This window comes from Bos grunniens, chromosome 23, assembly GCF_055505025.1.
Source record: "Bos grunniens cultivar Pamir isolate PY7600 chromosome 23, Bosgru_T2T1.0, whole genome shotgun sequence".
Taxonomy (NCBI): Eukaryota; Metazoa; Chordata; class Mammalia; order Artiodactyla; family Bovidae; genus Bos; species Bos grunniens.
In genome coordinates, this window is record NC_141187.1 from 9,443,167 (window position 1) to 9,469,016 (window position 25,850).

The 25,850-nt window shown below is 58.6% G+C and overlaps 1 protein-coding gene across 3 annotated transcripts in view; it reads right to left on the reverse strand.

The window, feature by feature from the left end:
- Window positions 1-5,138: 5,138 nt before the first annotated feature.
- The window catches only part of GRM4 (glutamate metabotropic receptor 4), a 114,996-nt gene continuing 94,284 nt past the window's right edge, over window positions 5,139-25,850 (reverse strand). Inside the window, exons 7-11 of one of the 3 annotated variants that reach the window (XM_086370625.1) lie at window positions 23,360-23,560; window positions 23,018-23,154; window positions 18,789-19,100; window positions 11,924-12,059; window positions 5,139-6,076 (exon numbers count right to left, since the gene is read on the reverse strand). In XM_086370625.1, the coding sequence (XP_086226751.1) occupies window positions 6,027-6,076; window positions 11,924-12,059; window positions 18,789-19,100; window positions 23,018-23,154; window positions 23,360-23,560 (836 nt within the window). In that variant the 3' untranslated portion in view covers window positions 5,139-6,026. Of the gene's footprint in view, window positions 6,077-11,923; window positions 12,171-18,788; window positions 19,725-23,017; window positions 23,155-23,359; window positions 23,561-25,850 lie in introns of all 3 variants that reach the window. The other 2 variants (XM_086370622.1, XM_086370623.1) reach the window with 2 other exon arrangements.

Sequence of the window (25,850 nt, forward strand, 5' to 3'; positions counted from 1 at the left end):
TGGTTTTATAAGGAAAGAATTGGAAGAACAGAAACTCTCCTTCCCCAAACCTAACCTGAAAGAGGAGGACTCCAGAAGTAGAGGTGCAGGGCAGCCAACAAGTAGGGAGTCTTGGGCAGAGTAGTCAGGGCAGACCATGAAGTTAGGGGGCCCCTGGGGTACCTGCCCTGAGGATAGGGCTCCTAGTCCAGCTGATGGAGCAGAGGGTCCTGACCGAGGGAGCCAAGTCCCGTTTCCTGCCCCAACCTCATCTCTTTGTTTTCTTTCCCTCCTCTTTCCCCCCTCACTCACAATAAAAACATAATTATGGGCTTTATAAAAAAAAAAAAAAAGGCAAATTATGGTGACATGCTTTAATTATCTGCCAAGCAATGGCGGCTGAATTACACAGGCAGGGCCCTGGAGGTTACCTAAAAATAAAGCAAGAAGCCTCATTAGATGCTAATTGCTGCTTTTGCCAACTGAAGTGAGATTTTGGCACCGTGCACCATTCAGCCCTGGGGTGTCTGTAGAGAAGTCTAAGCCCTGGGAAGCTCAGAGTGCCAGGGCCAAGGCCTGTGGGGCATCGGGGCAGGGCAGGGCAGGCACAGGGGGTGGGCGTGGGGCTCTCATGCCAGGGACAACCCCTCAGTCTCCCCTCAATGCTCAGTGGCTGGATGGAAACCCCAGGCTGGGGCAAGGGCACCCAAAAAAGAAAAGGCCCTACAGACTTCCCTGGTGGTCCAGTGGTTACGATTTTGCTTTCTGATGCAGGGGGTGCGGGTTTGATCCCTGGTCAGGGAACTAAGATCTCACATGCCTCATGGCACCCCAAAACACAATCAATATTGTAACAAATTCAATTCAGTTCAGTTCAGTCACTCAGTCATATCTGACTCTGCAACCCCATGGACTGCAGCAAGCCAGGCTTCCCTGTCCATCACCAACTTCCAGAGCTTGCTCAAACTCATGTCCGTTGAGTTGGTGATGCCATCCAACCTTCTCATCCTCTGTCATCCCCTTCTCCTGCCTTCAATCTTACCCAGCATCAGGGTCTTTTCAAATGAGTCAGCTCTTCACATCAGGTGGCTAAAGTATTGGAGTTTCAGCTTCAGCATCAGTTCTTTCAATGAATTTTCAGGACTGATTTCCTTTAGGATGGACTGATTGGATCTCCTTTAAGTCCAAGGGACTCTCAAGAGTCTTCTCCAACACCACAGCTCAAAAGCATCAGTTCTTTGGCGCTCAGCTTTCTTTGTAGTCTAACTTTCACATCCATACATGACCACTGGAAAAACCATAGCTTTGACTAGATGGACCTTTGTCCGCAAAGACATGTCTTTGCTTTTTAATATGCTGTCTAGGTTGGTCAAAGACCAAAGACTTTTTGGCCTTAATTGGTCCATGCATGCTAAGTCACTTCAGTCGTGTCCGAGTCTTTATGACCCCATGGACTGCAGTCCTCCAGGCTCCTCTGTCCATGAGATTCTCTAGGCAAGAATACTGGAGTGGGTTCTCATGCCCTCCTTCAGGGGATCTTCCTAACTCAGGGATTGAACCCGTATCTCCTGTGGATCCTGCAGGTGGATTCTTTACCTCTGAGCCACCCAGGAAGCCCCAAAATGGTCCACATCAAAAAAAAGGAAAAAAATCTTCTTTTTTTTTTTAAATAAAAGGGCCCATAGTCTGACCTCTGGCTGGGGAGGGGTCCCACAGCCCTCTAGAAGATAAGCATCCTCCTGTGAGCTTCCAAGGACCCTTCCCTGGGCCTGGAGGCTGAAGTGGCTCCATGCTCCCGGAATGAGGCTAAGAGACAACTCTCTGGGCCCCCTACCTCTGCTTCCAGGGACTGAGAAGGCAGGATGGGAGAAACAGACCCTAGCACATTGGAACTCAGAACCAGCCCATCTGAGCTGGAAGGGATCCAAGCTTGGATACTGCTCCTGAAGCTTAGCCCTCAGGGTCCTGGGAATTCCACAGAGGTGGCCCGTGTGCCCAGCTCGCCTGGGAGCCCAGTGAACTCCTGTTCAGGACAGTTAGCAGCTTAGTCTTCATTTTGAGCCTCAAAAAGCTTTTTAGTGGCATTGTCCCCACCCTGACTACAGAAACCCCAAGGGCTGGTACCACCCTGGCTTGCTCACTACTGCATACCGGGGCCTGGCTTGTACATGCATGAGTGCATGCATGCCCAGTTGCCTCAGTCGTGTCCGACTCTTTACTACTGCCCTATGGACTGTAGCCTACCAGGATCCTCTGTTCATGGGATTCTCCAGGCAAGAATACTGGAGTGGGTTGCCATGCTCTCCTCCAGGGGATCTTCCCAACCCAGGGATCGAACCCTGGTCTCTCCCACTGCAGGCGGATTCTTTACTGTCTGAGCCACCAGGGCAGCCCACACAGTACACAGTAGGTACTTACTATCTGTTGAATGAAAAAGGAAAGTGTTCTTACCAGATTTGTCTAGTTTTTCCCAGACTTTCTTGGTTTTAGGACTGAAAGTCCAGCAGCCCAGGAACTCCCTGAGACTCCAGAGACCCTAGGTCTGAACTCCACCCTCCATCTGCCCCACATAAACATATCTCAGTCCCACATGTTGGCCTTTTGACATACAGCTAGTGTTAGGTAGCTTGACCTTGCACTGAACTGAGCTACAGGGCTTGTAAATGGACTTAAAGACCCTACCCCCAGAGCTTCTGGTCCAGCCAGCCTGGGATGGGGAGAAACCCATAATTTGATTTCCTCCTTTTTTTTCGCCCATGGCCATGCCATGCAGCAGGCAGGATCTTAGTTCCCCGACCAGGGATCAAACCCATGCCCCCTGCATTGGGAGCACAGAGTCTTAGCCACTGGACTACCAGGGAAGTCTCCCATAATTTGATTTTCTAACAAGTTCTCAGAGATGCTGAGTTAAGATTCTTCTGCCAGAACACTGATTTACCTGGCCCACTGAGCTGTCCCTGATCCCCTGGGGAGCTTGTAAAACAGATCTGTGCCAGCCCCACCCACGGGACCTCAGATCGAGTCCTTCTGAATGACCATCCACCATCTCCATGGTCTAAAGTTCTGGTGGGGGTAGAACCTCCACTAGGTAATTTTGTTATCTTGCCCTGGGCAGGGCAGGGGGCTGCCTCTGACCTCACCCTAGGGCCTCTCAGAGGCTGAGGCCCTAGGGGAGGGCTGAGCACAGAGGAGAGAAAAGGTCTCCGGGGGGTCAAGGACACTGCAAATCCCCCCATCTTATTGAAATAGAAAATTCTGAAGATACAAATATCTGTCCACATTTCGTGGGTGTCCCTTGAGCCTGGGAGTTAATAATATGGGATGGAGAGCAAAGATGAGCAGCCAGCTGGCCCTGAAAGTTCTCCCCACCACATGTGTCAGGGCCGGCCCCATCTGCAGCACCTGGGGGACGCCAGCCCCAGCCTCACAGGCCTAGGCCTCCATCGTGATGGGCCCCTGGGATGCCCACCATCCCACAGAGCTGCAGCAGGCTTGCCTTCCAAAAGTCCTGCTGGGAGTGGGTCCTTCCTCCTCATCTCTGGACACAGAGCCTACTCACCTCTCCTCTGTACACCAGACCCCTGCTGGGAATGCACACCCCACCCAAGGCTTCCCCACTTAGCCCACTCACCCCCATTGTCGTGTTTCTTTGGGTCATCAGCATTTCTAGAGCCCCAGGCAGGCCAGCCTAAGGCCCATGCAGAGCCCACCCGGCTCTGACCCTCAGCCTCCTCCTCCCTCTAGGAGGCCTTGAACTGCCCTTGGGCCCCACTGCCCTCTCCTGAGTGCTAGGGGGACAGAGAGGGCAGCACCCACCTTGGAAGGAACATGACTCTCCCTGGATCCTAGAAAGGGGCTCCACAGATACGGGGGCACCTGGGGAAGTCCTGGGCTGAGTGTCAAGCCCTTGGGTTCCAGGCCAGGCCCTCTGTCCAGACCCAGCCCAGCAATCACCATAGAGGGACCCGGACCACTGAGGGGACAAGGTGCCTAGGCAGGGGGTGCAGTCAGAGAGCTGCCCCTGCCCCTCACATCCAGCTCCCTCACTCCACCCCTGCCTACACTACACTGGGCACTGAGTAGACTCTATTCTGGATGGCAACCTCAGGGACCACCCTGCAAAAGCAAGATGATGGGTGTGAGAACTCCTTCCCCACTCCCTCTCTTACATACATATTTATTGAGCACATAGTAGGCACTGCACACACACACACACAGTCTCACACGGACCCCCAGGAGAACAGACTCCCGAGCCTGGCCCCCAGGAGTAGCCCCCCAGGCGGATAGAGGGGCCTGACACGTGATTGAATGGCCCACCTCACCTCTCACACACACCCACACCTGCTCCACACCTGGGCCCCGCCAGCCCCCAGTCGGGCCCCTCCAGCGCTCTGTCAGGTATCAGAGGAAGTGGGGTGGGGGGAGCGGGCAGGAAGGGGCGGCTCAGGCAGCTGCTGCCTGGGGCCTCGCTGTGTCGCTGGCTCTGTAATTTACCCCTGGCAGGGCCCAGCCCCTGAGCAGCTCGCTCCCCACCTCCCAACCTGCCACGGATGCCAGCTGCTGTGAACACACTCCCACTTGCAGAGGACAGCATCCTCGTGACATGGGTGTGATGTGGACGCACACCCACTGGAGCCTAAGCAGACAGACACTCCCACAAGACAAATAAGCTTGCCTATGGAGGCATAGGAGTGCGCGGGCGCGTACACACACACACACACACACACACAAAATGGACAGACGCACAGGGCTGGGGGGAGACACACACATACACAGAGATACACCTGTGCCACACACCTGGCCCACCTGGCCACGTGCCACACACTCATCTCCAGGACAGCCACCATCCCAGCACCTGTGACCTGGAGACAGGACGCACAGGAGGGGAGGGCTCTGGGTGCTGGGAACCCTGTACCCACTCTCTCAAGAGGAGCATTTCCTGGCTGGGAGGGAAGGAGGGGATCAGGTTATGGTTGGCCCCTCCCTGCCCAGGGACTCTCCAAGACCCCACCCGAGGCCAATCCAGGAAGCAGTCTCCACTGCCCTCCAGCCCTGTGTCCCTGTCACCCAGTTCCTCCTTCCCTGTAACCGCAGGGCCTCCAGCTTCGGGCTGAGCCAGGGGTCCGACCGCAGGCCCCTCAGTGGATGTGGAGCCGGGGTGCAAAACCATGTATTTATTTTTATTAGAAATGTTCTTGGTATAAAAACAATCATGCGCTACACATTGTCGTCAATAACCATCACCAGACACCCAGGCACTGAACTCCGTGTCATCGGCGGGAGGGGCAGGCGGGCAGGCGGGCAGCACACGCGGCAGACGGCGGGGGGCAGGCGGGAAGGCTGCGGGCCGCGGGCACGCACAGAGGCCACGGAGAGGACGCAGCACTTGGCAACACACTCGGGATTTGCTTTTGTTTTGGCTTTTTTGTGTTTTGATTTTTTTTTCTCCTTTTTTTCTCTTTAGCGACATGTAGGATTTGGTGAATCGGCAAGAGATGGCAGGGAGAGGGAAATGAAGGCGAGGAGGGGGCTGAGGACAGGAAAGAAAAATGAGAGACGGGCGGAGCACAGGAGAAGAGATGGGAGAGAGCTGGAGACGGCAGAGACGGAAAGAGAGAAGATACAGAAAAAGCAGAGGGCACACAGACAGAGACACACGGCGAGAAAAGGTGATACAGAGAGAGAAGAGAACTCAAGACTGGGATGGAGACTGAGGGAGTCACCAACAGGACAGGCAGAGACGAGGGGGGAAACCAGTGCCCGAGCCTCGGGGGTTTGGGGCGGGGCGGGGCCGGCGCAGGACGCAGGCGCTCGTGGCCTGAGGCTTCCCAGCCCCCCAGCCTCCTCCTGGCCCCGGCCCGGCTTGTCCAGGCCACCCAGCAGTGACTGCCGGGGGTCCCACTGTCAGCAGCACCAAGCCACGTCCGCGGGAGCCCGCAGGCGGTGAGGACATCAGCTGGGCCCCTGGGTGTGGCCCTGGCCCGACGCACCATCCACAAGGGTCTCCGTCCTCCTCCTCCTCCTCCTGGGCGGCTCCGGGGGCCGAGCTAGATGGCATGATTGGTGTAGGTGACGTAGGTCTGTTTGGTGGCCAGCGCTGGAAGGAGAGAGACCGGGGAGCGAGGAGTCAGGGGCTGTCTTCATCCAACGCCCCTTCCGCAGGCATGGCCCTGCCCGGGGCATCAGCACCCACCCCGCCCACTGAGCACTTCCCCCCCCACCCCACCCCTCGACCCATCCCGCCCACCCCCACACCTGGGCTGCCGGCCTGGCGGGCCCATCCGTCTTCATCTCGTCCCCCTAGGCGGACCCTCCTTGGAGCTCTCCCTGCTGACGCCATTCCTCTGTGAGTATCGCCCCCCAGCCCCCACCCCACGGAGTCCCTGTGTCCTCCTGATCCCACGAGGCTTTAAGAGGATCGTGTTTATTTCTGATATGATACAGTCTTCAAGTATGACCAGGGGAGAGTTTTTCAGACATGCAACACACACTTTGGAAACACACATGTAAAGAATATATACAGACACACCACTTTGGGGGAATGAGCAGAAATGCAGACAGAGGAGATAAGGGAACCAGAGAGGGGCCTCAGGGGGCTGGGCACTGGGGCGTGTGCCTAACTCGGCCCTACTCCCACGCCCGGGGAGATGGTGGGAGATGGAAGTCCTTGGGACCCCTCCCCCTCCCCCACCAGGGGTCCTGTCTCACCCCAGCCCTGAGCCCCTCTTATCTGCATGCATCAGTCTGGCTTCCGCTCACCCATCACAGGGCCAGGGCTGCCTCTCTGGGTGTCTCCCCTCCCCGCAGCCACGGTCAGGGAACCATGCCAACCCCCCACCCCACCCCGGGCATCCCAAGTGCCTGCACTGCCACCCCACTGGAGTTCACACCTCACAGCAGCCTCAGGAAGAGGCCAGGTAAGCACCACCCTCTTGGAACACTGAGGAGCTGAGGCCAGATGGGTGAGGAGCCCAGCCCGAATCCTGGGGTTTTTTCTGTCCTGCCAGGGCTCAGGGTCTCCCTCCATGACCTGCAGACAGCTCGGGGGAAGTCGGGGAGGCTGCCTGTGCTCTCTCTGCCAAGAGAGCAGAGTGGATGTGGGACATCGCTGTGCCCTCGGTCATAAAACTGCCTTGACTCTGTCAGGACCCTAACAGCTCAGAACAGGGGGGAGCATCTACCAGGCACAGCCAGGGGCTTCTGCCTGGAGAAGGTGACGTGGAAGACGGCAGGATGGTGGGCGGCACCCTGACCACCCCCAGCCGTCTGTCTACCAGTTTTCACTGCCAAATTAAGGACCATATTTCCCAGACTCCCTTGCAGCCCAGAGTGGCCTCATGTGACCACATTCCTGCTAATGACAAGTGTCAAGGGCTGTGTGCAGCGTCCACACATTTGATGAAAATAGACTGTTCCCATGCACGAGGAGTGGGAAATGGACCTTTATTGTTTTAAACCACTGAGATTTGGCAGAATTATTTGTTACCATAAAATGATCAAGCTCATTCTTTGGGGGAAAAAAAAATAGATTGTTTCCTCCCTACTTCCTCTCTTTTCCGTCCTGTGGCCAGAAGCGACATCTAGGTCGAGTAGCCCCAGGCATGAGGACAAGGACAACCCTCTAGGACCCGACGGAAAGACAAACAGAAGGAACCCAGGTCCCTGCTGCTACCCGCCATGCACTACAAGATCAGAGAGAAACAAATCTGATTTGACCACTCTGTCCTGGAGCCTCTTTGTCATAGCAGCGTGACCGGAAGCTCACTCATACAGCCGGAACTGCAGGGACCCTCTCAGAGGGTCCCCTGGGTGTGGAGAGAAGCAAGGTTGCCAGGATGGGGTGAGCAGGGGGGACACCAGGGGACCAGTGGGGAGGCTAAAGGAAGAACTCTTTCCTGGCCCGGGCTGAGAGTGGCCTTGGTAGGCAGATGAGCTGAACTAGTCCCTGTCAACGGAAATATCCAAGCAGAAGATTAACGATCACTGGGCAGGGGCAGGGAATTTCAGGTTTTAGGTGCCACCTGGACAGGTGCTACTGGAAGGTGTCCACGACACCCAGGACAGCATTAAGAACCCAGCACAGCACTGCGCAGTGTGTAAAGGACACCCACCTTCATTTCTAAAACAGCCTACGTCCCTCTGGGAGGCTGGAGGACCGAGGGTGGACAAGGAGCACAGCTGTGACCTCAGCCAGTTCCTCCCCCGCCCTGCGAGGTCTCCGGGCCTACAGCAGGAGGAGAGCGGCCCTTTTTGCTGAGAGTTCCTTCCCTTCAGCTGCCCCTACATCCCCGCCCACTCTCTCCCCCAACCTCAGAAAAAGAGCCGGTCACTGACTGTGACTCTCACGTCCGTGGGCCAGGCTACTGAGCATCAATTCCCCAGGGCTCCATCACCCCTTGGGTGAACTGATAAAACTGAATTTCCAAACCTGTAAACCCATCGGCAGCTCCTGGCTCAGAGGGGAAGGAAAACCTCAGCAGCAAGATCGCCACTGACTGCAGGGGCCCGGGGGCCTGAAGTGAGGGCGGTGGGGGCGCAAGGAGAGCGGTGGGGACAGAGAAAGTAGCAGGGAGGGGAGGGACAGCTGGGCCCCTCCTCTCCCTCCAAGACCAGAGCTGCCTCCTCTAGAAAACCCAATCCGTGGGTTTCAGGACCCAGAAGCACCTTCAGCCCTCCACTATAAGCCAGCAGCCCCAGAGTCCTTCAACGGAGCCTGAGTCTGACCATCTGGAAAATGGGAGCAATGATTCCGCCCACGGCCCCCAGGAGCTGAGGCTCAAAAGGAAGAGCTCTGGCCACTTGAGGTCCAGCCCTGCCCTCACTGGTGTAGGGGATCTCAGCCTCTGCCATGCAGACTTTCTAACAAATTGAACCTCTCAGAACCTCAACTCCCTCACCTGTAAAATGGGGTGATCATAAGCCCTTACCTGCTCTCAGAAACCGGGTAGATAGAAATACTCCCTAAACCCTGAAAAATGGTAGGTGAAGGGGCCGGGCTAAGATATCCATGAGGACTGGATGGGGCCAGCGACATTCCAGGGGCGGCAGCTGCGTGGAGGGGGCGGGGAGGAGGTGTGGCCCAAGGACCCAAGCCCATCCCTCACTGATGACTCCCGGCTGCTGGCTTTCAGTGTCGCTGTCTCAGCTAACAATTAGCTGGGCAGTGGTGGCAGAAGCTGTCAGCCCCCATTTGTCGTCCCCATGTTTTCTCGCCTAATCTGCCTGCAATCGGGCCCCTGAATTATTTATTCTGTTGTTTGTTTAAAGATACGTGGCCTGCCAGTGACAGAGTGAAAAATGTCCCTGCTCCACGGAATGACACCTCCCCACTCCTCTGGCTCACACCCCCACGATCTGGCTGTTCCCAGAATTAATCACCCGGCTCCCGCCCAGCGCCTCCATGGCCGCTGTTGTCCCCGAGCTGAGAAGGTGGGGGCGAGGGAGCCGGCCTCCAGTCCTCAGTGCAGGGGTCGGTGGGGAGGACCAGCTCTCACCCTGCCCTCTCGGGAAGCAGGAGGCTGGGAAAGCTGAGTCTCCCTTGCCAGGCCCGCACAGGGACCCCTCCTTGTCCCCAGTCCCCAGGTGCCAGTCTGAGTAGAGGCAGAGGCAACAGTGTCAACGAGGTGCCATCAGTCCCACCCCTGGGGTTCCCTCTGGCCGGTCACAGCGCTATGCGTGCCACCCTCCGGGGTCAGGGTGCTCTCTCCTGTTAGACACAGGGGTCTGAGCGAGCTGATATCCACTTGCTCTCATGAGCCCTGGAGCAAAGCGGGGCCTGGGGGCATGGGACCCAAGAAGGGTGAGTCTCCCTGGGAAGGAGGAAAAGGAAGTCAGGAGTGTGGGGTGGGAAGCAGCGAGGGGTCCCAGCTCAGGACAGAAGGACCTAGTTAGGGGCTGCCCTGGGGGTTTCTGCACATCTGAGTGGACGTGAAAGACCAGAGGTGGGAAGGCCCATGAGGACACTGCCCCTTCCCATCACAGGCAGAGGGTCCACATGGCATCTGAAGGGAGCCCCAGGCTGTGTGTAGGCACAAGGAAGTTGATGCCCTGGAAAGAAGAGTACGACCATAGGGAATAAAATGTCATTTGGTGGAGGGTGTGGCCAAGAGTTATCAGGGGTGTTGAGCAAAGGAGGGGCATGCTGGAAGCCAGGTACTTGGCTCTGCACAGAGAGACAGGGAGGCCGGATGGAGTCAGAGTCAAGAGAAAGACACAGTATGGCCAGCTAGTCACGACCTTGCTCTGTGACCTCAGGAGAATCACTCACCCTCCCTGGGCCTCAGCTGGGGATCCAGCCCAATCCAGGCCTCACAGGACAGCTGTGAAGACCACTTAAAGGGGAGAGATCTCTGGGAAGTGAAAAGTCCTGTTTGGATGTGGGGAAGGACTTTCCTCCTTTCTACAGCTGATAACTTTTTCTACAGGTGGGAATGACTGATAACGGAAGATGCTTCAGCCAGAGCCCCAGGGAGGGGAGCCTGTGGGAGGGGCTATCCCAGCCCAAACACCTGCTAGGGAGAAACCTGCTAGGTTTCTCCTGATCTCTTGGTGGGTGACAAAGGGGCCCTTCTCTGGAGCCTGTGCTCACCAATCTCCCTCCTGGGGTTCCCAACAATGTCCACTTGTGGCCTTTCCCCCAGGACTAGAGGGAGGAAGCAGAGCACTGACCCGAGGGGCCACCGGATCTGAAACTCTCCTGGGAAAGGGGCTCTTCACTCTGCCGCCTCCAAAAAAAGGCCCCCAAGACTCCCAGAAAGCGGGGAGGCAGGAGGGGCTGCTATTTTAACCATTCGGACATTTACAGGGGGTCCAGGGAGGGAGTCCAGGTCTGCGGTGGGACCACAAGTTCCCCTGCACCCTGTCCACCCGGGAGCAGTCGGAAGCGAGGCCCGTACAGTCCCAGCCCACAGGTCAGAGGCCTCCGTCTCTACTTGGAGGCAGTGGGACATCACCTGCTGCCACGAGGCCCCGGGGAGTCCCTCGCCTATCTGAGCCTTCCTTTTCTCATCTGTTGTTTAATTGTTCAATTGTGTCCAGCTCTTTTGTGATCCCATGGGCTGTAGCCCTCCAGGCTCCTCTCTCCATGGGATTTCCCAGGCCAGAATACTGGAGTGGGTTGCCATTTCCTTCTCCAGGGGATCTTCCCCACCCAGGGATCAAACCCGGGTCTCCTGCATTGTAGGCGAATTCTTTACCATCTGAGCCCCCAGAGAAGCCCTTTCTCATCTGTAGCCTCAAATAATTAAAAACCACTGCTTTCAAGGTTGCTGTGAAGATGAAAACTGGTTCCTGCAGGGGTGGCCCAGAGTCGGGGTTCAAGAAATGGTCACCCAACCTGTCCCTCCCATGCCCTACCTCTCTCTCCTTGGACATCCCCCTACCAACCACTCTGCAGGCCCTGCTCCCCACCCTAGGCCTCACTTACCCATCCCAGGACCAGTGTCCTGAGTCCCCCCTCTCTCAGGACCCTGCCTTGGGGCAGCTGGACAAAGTCAAGCTGAGGGATTTTAACTGCTTCCAGACAGCGCCCCCCTACCCAGGGAAACTGAAAGGGCCAGAGTCTCAGGTCACCCTGTCTAACCAGGTCCCCCACGGACTCTTCCTAAGTGGGCATAGTTCCCTGGAAGGGAGAGGCAAGAGTCCCCTTCCCAGGACGGGGCGGGGCAGAGTGGGCTGTTGCCCACTGTTGCCTCAAGGCTCTCCTCTGGGTGGGAACCCCGCACTTTGGCCTCAGGGCTCTCCCTGTGACCCCATTGGACCAGACTTGGTTGGGAGCGGGGAAGCGGGGACCTGCTCCAGGAAGAGGGCGGGGCCCGGGCTGGTCCAGAGGAGAGGGGCGGGGCTTGGGCTGGTCCAGAGAAGAGGGGCGGGGCTTGGGCTGGTCCAGAGGAGAGGGGCGGGGCCTGCGCTGGTCCAGAGGAGAGGGGCGGGGCCGGGCACTCACCGGGGGCTTCCAGGTTCTCGCAGAGCTCGGACTTGGCCTCGCCGTTGGGCCGGAAGCTGCCTTTCTGCGTGAACTTGTTGGACATGGTGGCGGCGGTGACGACGGCTTTGAGACTGCGCTTGCGCTTGGGCACGTTCTGCTCCGGGTGGAAGAGGATGATGTACACCTTGGGCATGTAGAGCATCCCCAGGGACACCGAGGCGCTCAGACTCACCGAGACCGTCAGCGTCGTCGTCTGGATGTACAGCTGGGGGCGGGCCGGGGGCGGCGTCAGAGCGCGCTCTGCCTCGGGCTCGCGGGGGCCCTGTCCGAAGCCCACCCCTCAGACAGACACAGCTGGCGACCCCGCCCTGTGTCTTGCTGGTTTCTGGCGGAAGGGAGCCATGGTATAGAGCCTGAATTCAGCCTGGCTCCACCACTGTCACTATGTGATCTTGGACAAGCCACATCCTTTGGGCCTCAGTTTCCTCGGGCATGAGAGTTCTAGTCCTTACCTCATAGGGTTGTTGTGAGTTTGAAATGATTTAATAAATGGCAAAGGCATGTAAAATATCTGGTATGTAGTCGGTGCACACAAGTGTTCACCACTGTTACGTGCTATCTGGGAAAGGCCCAGGGGCGGGGCTCTCAGGGGACAGCTGACCCTCCCCTGAAGCAGCACCCTGCACAGGGCTGGGAGTGAGGTGAACATCGGGAGGTGCCTTGTAGTAGCTCCCGGTGGCCATGGCACAGCACTGTGGCCAGGACCCCCATTCAGTGACTGTCCCCCCCATGCCACTCTGTACAGAGCAGGCAGCTGGCACAGGAGCCATGGCACCCGTCGTGATGCACTGATGGCAGCCCAGTCAAAGCTCATTTCACGCTCACTCGCCAGCACTAACAGTGACAGATGTTTAGCAAAATGAAAGCCCATTAATCTGGGTGTCGGGTAATCCATTCTTCAATAGTGGGGCCTTCCAGGCAGGGCCCGACAATTCCCACTGCCCCAGCCTGGGATCCCCTCCCCACCTCCTCCTTCCCTCCTGGGCCTCCAGGTCTCAGCTGCCTCTCTGGCCTCCTCAGCCAGGGTGGGGCCAGGGGAAGCCCAGGCTGTGGCCCCCAGCTCTGGGTATGGGAAAGCAGAAAATGCTCTCTGCCTCCTAGATTTGCCATTTCTGAGCCTGGGATCCCTCCCCTGGGGCCTGGTTAATGTACCACCTCCTCCAGGAAGCTCTCCCTGACTCCCAGATCCTAGCCAACCCCCCAAGACAGCCTTCACTCCTTGCACCCAGCCCAGCAGTGGGGGACCTGGGTCTAGATGAGTCCTGAGGTCACAGGGGCCCTGGCCTCGTTGGAAAGTCTCCTGAAGGGAGGGGCCAGGTCCTCCTGTTCTCATATTCTCCCCATCCCCTGCCCCTGTCCATAAATACCTCATGACCTGAATCTGAAGGGCCTTCATCTCGGCCACCCTTCCCCGGGGTTCTTGCCTTTGGAAGGGGGCTGGAGAAGCTGGAGGGTCTGAGAGGAGAGAGCTGTGTGACACTGGGGAAGTCTCATTCCCTCTCCAGCCCTCAATTTTCTCATCAGCACAATGGGATGATGGCACCTACCTCACCCAAACCACGAGGATATCCAAGCACAGACTATGAGGTCACATGAAACTTATAGGGGGTCCCGAGGAGGAGGCTGGGAGTGCGGAGAGGCCACCGTTCAGAAAATGTCACAGACCCAGGAAAACAAGAGCCTGCTCCCCAGTGAGCACACACACCTCTGTCCTCACACACAACCCACACTCTCACCCACGGGCACAGCACTACCCCCAGCATGTGGATGGGAAAGGTCATGACTAGCCAGTGGAGGGTGCCAGCCACCTCGCCCACTCCTGAGATGGCATTGGGGCCCCAGGGTGGAAGGGGTGGAGGGGTCCAGGCTCCAGAGTATCACAACAGACCCTTGGAGAAGAAAGTGGAGGTCTGGATTCAGCAAGAACAGGCATGCTATCTCGGTCTTCACCATTGACTGGGGGTTCCCTGAGGACAAGTCATGCCTTTGTCATTAGATTTGGGGGTCCCTGAGGGCAGGGGTGTCTCTTCTTTCACACTGGGGATTCTTGGGTGTATTTCCAGGATAGATTCATCTTAGGTCATTTGCCCCCACCTTGGTGATGGGGGGAGGTACGGTTGGGCCAAAATGAGGTTGGTGGGACAGGGCTCAAAGACCCCTCTCTGGGCGGAGTGAGGTCTGCAGTTGACACAGTCCTGTGTCGGGGTCCAGGGACTGGGTTCCAGACTCCACTCTGCCCTGACCCACTGAGGGATGCTGGGCCCCCTCCACCAACATAGGCAGAGCTTGCTCCATGGGCGTGAGCACTCGGTTTAACGCCTTGAGTTCTGAGTAATTTTTGAACAAGGGGTGTTCATTCTCATTTGGCACCAGGCCCTGAGAACTATGCAGCCAGCCCTGCATACAGGCCTCAGTGTTTTCAGCCTAGGAGCCTTTCAGCACACAAAATACAAGGAGGGGCAGAAAAAGACCAAACCTGAACAAAACTTCCCCCAATCTGTTGGAGTCCCTCTCCTGGGGGCTCCTTTAGCCGTCCCCAGGCTGGAGGTGGCTGGCCCTGTGCACAAAAGTGGGGTTGGCACCCCACCACTGGCTCCAACACCGATCGGGAGCCCCCCAGGTGAAGGTACACATGGTCACCAGGAGGTGGTAGCATGTTAACCCTATCAGAGAAACAGCGGTCCTCTGAACCTCTAGCTGCAGGGCCGGGGCCTGGCACAGATGCAAGTCTCCAAGGCAGGCTTCCAGGGTGTGCTGGCACCTGCTCTCCCCTCCGCCCATCCCCCAGCCCAAGCTGCCCCCCTTCCTGCTCCCCTCTTCGACTTTGGTCAGGCCCTCGCTCCTCTCAATCCTCTGCAAGGAACCCTGCACCAGCCTCCCAGGCCCCCCTCCCCGAGTGAATGAGGCTGTCAGAGCCAGGTTTGATGGGGGAGGACAGAGGTCACCTGGGGTGGGGCAAAGGGCGTGGACAGGAGCCGCTGTGGAGGTGGACGGCGAATTTCCTGGTTTTGCCCTCAGCCTGGTGGGAGGCTCTGAGGAGTTCCTCCCACTCTGGAACCTGGTGGGTCCTGAGATCGTCAGAATCTATGAACCACACAAATGAACTTCCCCACAACCTGGCTGGCCTCTGAGGCCCACCTTGACCTGCTGGAACAGTAATCCCACTGGGTGGAGAGAGCGCACCCCAGTCTGCTCAGGGTGATGGCACGTGGCTGTGGAGGTGAGCCCTGGAAATCCGGCCGCCTGCTCACCAGAGAGACCCCAGTAGCCTGGAGGATGGGGGGGGGCAAGCATCTGTGAGTGTGCACAGTACTAGATACACACACATGCTCACAGATCCACACCCATGTCCCCGAACGACGCCGCATTCACTCACACATCTGAACTCACAGCCACACATTCCTGACTCAGATACACCTGGGCTCTCACACACACACACTCCTTCATGTACCTGGATACACACCTGTGTACACACACAATGCACTCACATAATCTGTACACACACCTGCACACACACCTGCACCTACACACCTGCACACACACCGTTGACCACGCACACTTTATCTGGACACTCAGACACATTCACACAGCCACGAACCCTCGGTACATACACCTGCCCATCCCCACTCAACCTGTGAGCATACACACACACACACGCACACGCACACACTGCCATCCACTGCTCAGTGTGCACAAAAAGGCAGGGTGCACAGTGAAGTGGGGCTACTGTGGGGAGCTGTGTTACAGGTAGAGAAGTGCATGTACACACACACTATAACACACACTTCTATTCCCAAACACCCATAACACAACTCCCCACAGCAGCCTCACTCCACTCCACCCCATCTACACATGTGTGCATGCACACACACACACCCGGCATCCAGCAGCCGGGCCTGCAGCTTTCACTGGGGCCATTTGTAACTCAGATGTGACACAGCACAGATCCAAAACCAGGTTGCCTGAGCCTCTAAGAAGCCTGGTGTTCTGAGCTGGAGGGACTTCAGCACTCATGTCCCCACTCTCGCCTCATGCAGAAGCCCAGAGGAGGAGGGGGCGAATCCCACGGCGATCCCATCAGGGGCAGACCTGGGCGTCACGGCCACATGCTGGTGTGGGCCAGCCTGCTGTGTGACCCGGGGCACGTCCCTGTCCCTCTCTGGGCCTCAGAGGAGATCATTTCAGAGGCTCCTCTTCACAATCAGTACTGAGGGGCGCCTCCTACAAAGGGAGAAATCAGAGGCAGGTAGGGTGGCCTGGGGTGCTGAGAGAGGGCTGGGTGGTAGAGGGGCTGGGGCCAGGAGGACAGGAACACGCAGGGAGCTGTGTGTCGGCCGCCAGCCAGGGGAGTTACAGGAAGGCAGAGTCGGGGCCCAGACCACCCTGCTGGCAGCCTCCCAGCTGCATGCCTTACTCCCCAGGGAGGTGAGGGAAGGGGCCTCCTGGGGTTGTTGAGGGTGATTTCTCAAGCTGCCAGCCTCCTGGGATGTGGGCGGCCTCCCCTGCTGGCTCCATGGGCTCACTGAGCGCTGTGGAGCCCGGGGGCCTCTGCCTGCACCCGCCCACAGTGGGGGGCCTCCTGCAAGGCCCAGGAGGGGAGATCCAGACCCGGCCCGCAATGCGAGCTGCTCCCCAGCGGCAGCGGCTTTGGCCTGGTCCCGGGCCTCGGGGCGCTCATTGCCAGCCTCAGGGTCTGCATCTCAGAACCGCCAGCCCTCCAGAAACCCCAGGGCCACTGTTAGAAGAAAGGCCACAGGCGTCCCTGTGCCAGACCCAAGGGACGCAGGGCAGAGGCTCCTGCCTTCGAGGAGTTGCTGGAAAAGAGGAGGGCACATCCCGAGGGAGGGCCAGGCCTGAGCTGCCCCAGAGCTGCAGGGGTGGGGGGGTGGGGCTCCTGATCTAGAGCACCGTCATCCGGTTGGGTGACCTTAGACAAGTCGCTCCAGCTCCCTCTGCCTCATCTGTAAACACAGATGGTGAATGTACCCTGGCCCGTCGTGTGGACCCTGCCGACCACCAGGCCAAGCGCCTGGCACATGACAAGCAGCGGCTCTGACCACAGCCTCAATGGGGCCTAGTGTCCCTCGGAGCTCAAACACAGGCTCGCCCTTTAAACGCCGTCCTCAGGATGGTGACTCCCCCGGATGCAGGTGGAGCCTGGCCCTTGCCCCTGAACCCCAGACTCACACAGCCAACCGCTGAGTCAACCACGGTCCAGTGCCACTGTGCCGGGCCGTCTCAGCGGCCTCCTAAACTCAGCCCTGCCGCAGGAATCCCCATCTCTGCCCCATAGGCTCCTCCGCTGCCTCCCCAACCCTGCCCCCGTGTAGGGAGGCTCCTCCCTTCCCACTGCTCACACCAACAACGGGGGGTGGGGGGGTGGGGGGGTGTCAACTGAGGACCCCCTCTGTGCTCCTCACTCACACGCACTCCACCAGAATCCCAGCCCCCGTGCCCCTGGAAGCGGCCGGCACCCCCCACTCCTCACCTCCTGCGGGCACCATCACACCGCCTCCGCCCTGCTGCCCTGCTCCCCTGGTCACCCTCCGAAGGGCTCACCGCCTGCAGGGCTCACCCCAGAGGGGTCCTACACCCCACTGAGGCCCTCCTGCTCAGAGCCTGCAGCGGCTCCCTTCTCACTCCCAGGAAAAGCAAGCATCCTTGGGCCTCTGTTTCCTAGGCCAGCTGTGCCGTCTCCCCACCACCCCACCCTGAACTTTGTCCCCACCCTCCCCCCGACTTCCCAGCCCCAGCATCCTTACAGTGAGCAAGTGGCTTCTACCCTCCTTGTGCCAAGTGATTATTACAACACCTGTGAGGACTGCAGACGGGGGGTCATGGCCAATCTACAATGAAGACGCTGAGGCAGAGGCCAGCTGGCTTGCCCAGGATCCCACAGTCAGACACGGAGCTAGGGTCCTCGGTCCCCCCGATCCGCCCCATCTCTGGCCTCTTACTTCAGGGACTCCCAGTCCTCCAAGATAAAACCCCAGAACCCAGGCAGCACTGGGGCTGTGATGTGGGCAGAGTCCACAGGGCCCTTGGTGTGTGTGTGTCTGACTGGAGAGCCTGGCGGAGCCAGCAGACGGTGGCCCTTCAGCAGCCCCAGCAGGCAGAGCGAGGGCCCTGAGCTGACGCTGCCAGGCCTCCTGATCCGATCCCAGGCTTTGGGGCAGCTTTGGGGCTGGAAAGGGAGAGAGCCAGTGCCCGATACGTCACCCACCCCGGGGACCCCTGGGGCTCCTCGAGGGCAGCAAGGAGGCCGCAGAGAGGGGGAAGAAGAGAGGAGTGGACAGAAAGGAAGCTGGGCTGAGCAGGGAAAGAGAAAAGGGAGAGCCTAAAAAAGAGTGTGAATCCCCTGAGCGTCCAATGGTCAGAACTCCACACCCTCACTGCCAAGGGCCTGGGTTCAATCCCCGGTCAGGGAACAAAAATCCCGCAAGTCACGCGGCACGGCCAGAAAAAAAAGAAAATGAAGAATGGACGAGCACGCAGCATCCCGGAGGGCAGAGAGGACAGAAGGAGACGGGAATGAGATGGGGAGGAGGAAAGGACGGGGTGGGAGAGGCAGGGATGAAGAGTCAGGGAAGGTGGAGGGTGGAGAGAGGGCGGGAGGGAGCAGGAAGGACAGAGACAAGATGGGGTGGGGGGCACAGAGAGAAAAGGGAGAGGACGGGAGAAGAGAAGGGAGGGAGGCAAGAGAGAGGCAAACGCTGGAGAGAAAACTGAGCCGGGGAAGGCAGGCACGTCCGGAGGGGCCGGCCAGCCCTGGGAGGCTGCCCCCTGCTTGCCCCCCGCCCCCCGCCCTGCCCCCACAACTCACCTTGTCGGCCGACTGCGAGGTGCCGAAGAAGATGGGGATGAAGGCGAGCCAGACGATGCAGGTGGTGTACATGGTGAAGCCGATGGGCTTGGCCTCGTTGAAGGTCTCGGGCACGCCACGCGTCTTGATGGCATACACGGTGCACGTGACCATCAGCAGCATGCTGTAGCCTAGCAGGCAGATGAGCGACAGGTCCGAGATGTCACACTTGAGCACCCCCCTGGCAAAGCGGGGGTCCAGTGTCCGCTGGTCCTGGAAGTCCACCACCGAGTGCGACGGGTCCACCACGAACCACACGCAGATGCCCAGCAGCTGCAGGGAGATGAGGCTGAAGGTGATGGCCAGCTGCGAGGCGGGGCTGATGAAGCGCGGGGCGCTGACCGACCGCTTGCCCTGCTCGAAGATGCGGTAGATGCGGTTGGTCTTGGTGAGCAGGGCCGCGTAGCTGATGCTCATGCCGAGCCCCAGGAAGATCCGGCGCAGAGAGCAGGTGCCCAGGTCGGGCTCGGCGATCATGAGGAAGGTGGTGGCATAGCACAGGAAGATGCCCGCCAGCAGCACGTAGCTCAGCTCGCGGCCCGAGGCCTTGACGATGGGTGTGTCGTTGTAGCGCACGAAGGTGACCACCACGAACAGCGTGGCGGCAATGCCCGCCACGGCCAGGAAGAGGGGCAGCACGGCCCAGGGCGAGCCCCACTCCAGCTTGATGATGGGGATGGGCCGGCAGCCCGTGCGGTTCTCCGTGGGCCGCATGTCGTAGGGACAGGCCTTGCAGGTGTAGCCGTCCACCTGGTACTGGTACCCCGTGCAGGGCTCGCAGTGCCAGCAGCAAGGCATGCCCTTCACCGTCTTCTTCCGCTCGCCCGGCTGGCAGGGCAGGCTGCAGACGGAGCGGGGCAGCTGCTGGCCACTCCCCGGCCAGAGCATCCGCTCTATCTGTCAACGACAGCGCAGGGGAGCCGGCCTCAGGACACGCTGCCCAGTGCCCTGGACTGCCCCCTGAGCTGGCATCCTGGAACCTCGTGTCTGAATTGCTCAGTCAGATGGCCAAAATCCAGCTGCTCAGCTGGCCCTGCCAGGATCGACCAAATCCAACAGCTGCATTTAAATAAGCTCCCGGGCACGATTTAGACCTAGATGACCAGCAGGGGATCCTACTCCAATACAAAACCCCCAAGGGTTATACAGAGACCAGCAGTGACAACCGAGAGTCACAGGACAGAGCGCGGAGAGCCAGCAGCCCGGACTCCCAGCCCTGTGAGGCCTCGCTACTCACGGTGGTCCCCGACCGGCCGCATCAGCATCACCCAGGAGCGGGTTAGAAATGTAAATGTGTGGCCACCCCAGGCCTACTGACTCAGAATCCGAGTTTTTGTTTTTTTTCTTTTAATTTTTTTTTTAATGTGGACCATTTGTACAGTCTTTATTGAATTTGTTACAATTGCTTCTGTTGTTTCATGTCCTGGTTTTTTTAGCCATGAGGCATGAAGGATTTTAGCTCCCTGATCAGGGACTGTACCCTCATCTGCTGCGTTGGAAAGTGAAATCTTAACCATTGGACCAGGGAAGTCCCAGAATCTGAGTTTTAACCAAACCCCACAGGTGACTGGTGTGCGCACACAAAGGGGAGACACACTGCCCTGTGGCTCAGCCCCCAGGGCCTCCGCGTGGTACAGACAGTCAGGTTCAGTAGAGAACAATGAACAAAGGTTCAATCAGAGAACCTGCAACGTGTGCCCAGGGCTGAGTGTTTCTTTGCCTCTTGCTTTGAATGAGTGCATTCTGTTACATGCCTCTGAAGACACAACTGCTGCGAGCAAAGGAACACAGAAGCTGGCATGCCCTACTGAGTGTGTCACGAAGTTCTGGAAAGTAAGCGAGAGCCCCCACGAGCTCCAGGCTCTGGGCAAAGGGAGCCTGGCCACACTTGGGAGCCATATTCCAAGCATCAGCTCTTTGGAAGGGTCATGCTTAGAGAATGGCTTTGGGACTTCCCCTGTGGCTCAGAAGGTAAAGTATCTGCAATGTAGGAGACCTGGGTTCAATCCCTGGGTTGGGAAGACCCCCTGGAAGAGGGCACGGCAACCCACTCCAGTATTCTTGCCTGGACAATCCCCATGGACAGAGGAGCCTGGTGGGCTACAGTCCAGAGGGTCACAGAGTCGGACACAACTAAATGACTAACACTTTCACTTTCACGCTTAGAGAATAGCAGGCCCTTTGTCCTGGGAGCTCACTCCAGGAGAAGGAATAGCCAGTTGGTTTGGGGCTGAAGGGAGGGTTTTAGAGATGAGAAAATGGGTGAGTGAGGTGGGTTGGAGCAGGCAGGGTGGAGAATCCAAAGATGGCTTCATGGTAGATGGGGACAAAAATCTCAAGGAGGAAATTCGCCTTGTGGCTCTGGGCATGACCATCCCCTAAAAGCCAACGAGCACAGCAGTGACCAGGGCCAACTACCATCCTGCAGGAACAAGGGGGCAGGACAATCTCTGGGCACCAGACCTGTGATGCTGCAGGGGGACCCAGGGATCCAGGATGGGGGTGTTCTGGGAAACTGTGGCTCCAGTGGAAAGATCAGTGAATGAGGTCAAATGTTGGGATCACAGTTCTGTCGCTAGCTGGCTGTGCGCCCTTGAGCAAACACCTCAGCCTCTCTGAGCCTTTGTTGTCCTGCCTGATCCAAAGACAGCAGATGCAAGGCCACAAGAGCCCTCTGTGACTTACGGCAGCTTCTACTTGGAAGTTCTGTCTGCTTCTCCAGAGCATCAGCCCCAGGAGGACAGGGCCTTTGAGTTACTTCCCTGCTGTCTGCAGCCCCCAGCCCAGGGCTGGCCCAAGGTGGGGCCAATGAATTGCGGTGGAGTCTCCAAGAAGCAGTGAGGTCTGGCCACCGGAGCAAGAGCCCTCGGGAGGGACGGGGAAGGTGTGGCGGTTGAGGACCAGTCCTGCATCGCCGCCTCCCTCCCCCCAGTTCCATGCTGGTGGAGGGGCTTGGATTCCTGGGGATGGGACCCGGGAATCACTCCCACCCCCCAGGCCTGCCTTCATTTACCATACCTGCAGAATGGGGTGATAACAGTGCCCACCCCACAGGGCTGGCATCCCCACAGTTAGGTAAGTTGATGAGAACAGGAGCCGTCACAGCGGGTGCTCCATAAGGATGAGCTGCCTGCCACTGCCAGTGAATGGAGGCCCTGCCCCTCCCCGCTACGCCAGATCTGAACGAGCAGGCCTCCATCTGGGCTGGGGTCCCACCCTGCCCACACTGCTCCCACCCACTCTGTTCTGTCCGTCTGTCTCTGCTCAGCAACCCAAGGAGCATCACTGTAGGAATGGGCTCTATCCCCGCCACGCTGCGTGGCCTTTGGAACCTCCCTAGGGCTGGGTTTCGAGATATTCCTTCTGATTTGGAAGACTGTTGGGGATAAATGAGATCATGGGCAGAGAGTGCCCTGAAAAGCTCCAGGGCTTGCAGCCAAAAGAGATGCTTACAGGAGCGGATGGCAGGGACGTGACATGACTCTCCCAGATCTGGGCCTGCCGAGCCTGTCCGGTCCACCTGGATGTCACGCTGTGCCCACCCCGTGTGCGGCTCACCCTCCACCCAGAGAGGGGACCAGTCAGTCCACAGGCACCACCTCGAGGCGCCAACCACAGGTCCCTTTTATCCCCAAAACATGGCATTATTTGTAGCCAGGGACATTGAGGGCAGGAGGGAGATCCCAAGTCCCTGGGACAGCCATGGCCTGGAACAGCATCGCTGGGGACCCAGGAGAAGCCCCTTCCTGCCACCGAGAAAGATGATGGCCTTCCCATGTAGTCTGATGGAGTCATTCTCAAACAGCTACCCGCCAGCAGAACCCCACTGCACGACTGTGCTCTTCTCATCCTTCTCTGTCCAGATACAGCTCTCTCCCTCCTCACCTTTCTCCCCATCCCCACCCCCACCCCCAAGACTCTGAGCCCCCGCACCCCAGTGTGAATTCATCTGTCTGCAGGGTTTGCCCTGTGAGGGGAGCACACAGGAGGGCCCAGGCGACGGGGAAGGACAGGGGCAGGGAGGGCGGGAGCCCAGCTGCCCTGCTCTTCTGTTCTGGAGTTTGGGGGCTCAGGGCCCTCTGACGGAAGGAAGCCCCAATTCGGCAGCACCAAACCCAGGCGTCAGGGCTCCCCTCCAGGGGCCGAGTGCCCTCTCCTTCCCCCGCCCTGCCCTTCCTCCGGGCACTTACCCGGAGGTGCAGGTGGTCCGTCCAGGAGCCGATGACCTTGTACTCAGCAGAGCCGTTCCGCAGCTGGTACTGGTAGATGTCGTAGCGCCCAGGTGCATCTCCATTCTCATTGAAAGTCACAGGGTTCCCCGCAATGCCTGGGGGGGCCATGGGGGTCACACACTCCATTTCTTTGCTGAGCCTTTGCCCAGAGACAGGGAGGAGCATGAGCCCTGGGCAGCAACACCTCTGCATGGAACATCTCAGGGGGGTTTTACTCCCTGGAAGCATCTGAAGAGGTTCCCCCACTCCCACCCCATGGAGCCCCGGGACCCCTTCCCCAGGGTTGGGTGGTGCCCCTACCTGAGAAATTGACATTGCGGATGTACTTGAGCAGCTGGGTGCCGTCCACAGGGTCCATGCGCGGGCAGAGCCCCACGCGGCCCGGACACAGGTCTCGGTGCATGGCGTGCAGCGCATGGCCCATGGCGTACACAGCGTCGATCACAAATTGCACCTTCCCCTCCTGCTCATATGCCGAGTCCTGCCCGATGCGCTCCCGGTCTACAACGAAAACGTTCAGGACGGGAGTGCCCACGAGGCCCATGAACGCTCACAGATGCGCGGCGGGAACCACAGCGGGCCCCCCACCTCCGGGATACAGCCGGGTCTCCAGGACCCGGGCCCAGGGCTAGCTTCATCACCCCAGGGGATGGTCTCGTGGGGGCACCTGGGGGATGGTCCTGAGGGCCCACTGCCCTCGTGACTGTATGGCTGGACCCTGTGTGAGCTGGGAAGTCACCAGGGCAGAAACTGCGTCTGTAGACGAGGGCAGTGATGCCCTACAGCAGCTCAGCCATGGGCGGCCACCAGCCAGGGGCTGCTGCCCCACCACGGGGTACAGGGTGGGGGGGAAATTGAGGCCCAGAGAGGGTGAGGGGCTGGCTGCAGGTCCCTCAGGCTTCAGGACACCCCATGCCCTCAGTGGCTTCCAGATGCCCCAGACATGAGAGGTCACCATCATTGCTGTCCACCCCTCCCCCCTGTCAGTGACCCCACCCACCCACCTCTCCCCCTGTCAGTGACCCCCCTACCCACTTCTCCCCCTTGTCAGTGACCCCCCCTCCTTAGCCAGGGTGAGTGAGCTTTGCAAAATGGAGAACGCACCACACCGCCTCCTCACTGCAAACAGCAGTGGCTCCCTAGGGCGCCAGGCCTCCCCTCCTCACCCCCTTGGGACACACCCAAGCCCTCTGCTCTGGGTCCTGTACAAACTCTCTGGCTGCCTGAGGTCTTGATGTCTTGTCAGTAAAAAGATCATCGTCTTGCCCCACAGAAGTGCTGTATATGAGATGAGCTACAGAAAACCCGTGGCACAGAGGAGCTGACCAAGCCACATTATTATGGTGCTTAAGTGCTCAGAAGAGAGGGCTTCTAAGCTGGGCTCCAGAGGCTGCGGGGCTAGAGCAGGCCAGCAAGGCTTTCTGGAGGAGGAGGAGCCCCAGGCCTGGGTCATAATGATGATGGAGAATACGGACTGCTAACTTCTAAGGAGCATCTACTCTGTGTCAGGTGCTGTTTTAAGCTCTTTATGTATGGAAGTCATCAGATAACCACAGCAATGCTATGAGGTAATGATCCCCATTCATTTCTACAGATATGAAAACATTGAGGCACAGAAAAGCTCCCCGGCTTCCCAGGACCACACAGAGCTGGATTTGACCAGGTGCTCCGGCCCCCCGCCTGTACGCCTGAGTGACTTAAAGAGGCTGATTGCAGCGGGGAGGGCAGGGAATTGGGAGGGGCAGGAGCTCTGAGTGGAGAACCGGGGGACGGCAGAGGAGAGGAAAGGGGAGGATGGGCAGACTGCTAGGGACCCCAGCTTCCCCTCCCAAGCCCACAGCCCTGCACAGAGCCTGCATGGCAGCCTCCTCCATCACCGCCAGGATGATGTAATTAACCCTTAAACACACACAGACACACACCCATGCCTCCCTGCTAGAGGGCCAGGGCCACATCTTACAGAGGTAATTCCCCAGCGGCCAGCAGGGTGAGTGGCACCTCAAGGGGCCATGGGCCTGGGACTTCAATGGGTGTCATGTGGGAGCCAGGTTGAGGCCTCAGGGATCCACAGGTTACCCCTAAGTTCTTCTACTTTTAGCTAATTCATGGTCACTGAGCCCTGCTGCCCAGGGCTCCCATGGAGCTGGTGGCACATCTCCTCTTCCTATGTTGGCCACCAAGAGACTGTGACCAAGGTCAGAACCTGACTCCAGTACCCTAACCTCGGGGTCACAGATCAGAGGCCCCCAGTACCCAGACTGGACAGTTTAGGGGCAGATTCCCGGTTGGCTCTGGGGGAACTGCTGGCTCCAGACATGCCACAGCTTCTGCAGCATGGCCTTGGGGCTGGAGACAGGGTGGTCTTCAAGGCTGAGCCCTTGGCTACCCACTGCACTGCATTCGCACCAGACTGTCTGGGCAGGAACCCCAGCTCGAACACATCATCTAGCTATGACCTTGGACCTGCCACCTCACCTGGTGGGCTTCAGTCTCCTAGACTGCAAGATGAGGATGCCAATGGTGTTTAGCTCATAGGGTCGGGATAGGGCCCCCACGAGGCTAAACGGGTCTATGTTCACAACAGGTCGTAGAGAGGCCCGGTGCTTGCCAAGCGCTGCAGAAGCACGTTAAACACGAGGGCACAGAGGGGTCTAAGCCCCGCCCACCTCGGAGCTCCGGGGAAGGCAGAGCTGTGCCAACAGGCAAAGCTGTCTCTCATCCACGGCACAACAGGTGAATGGACGGGAGAGGTAGGTTATCCAGCCTCAGCGGCCTGCCCTCTTGTTCAAGG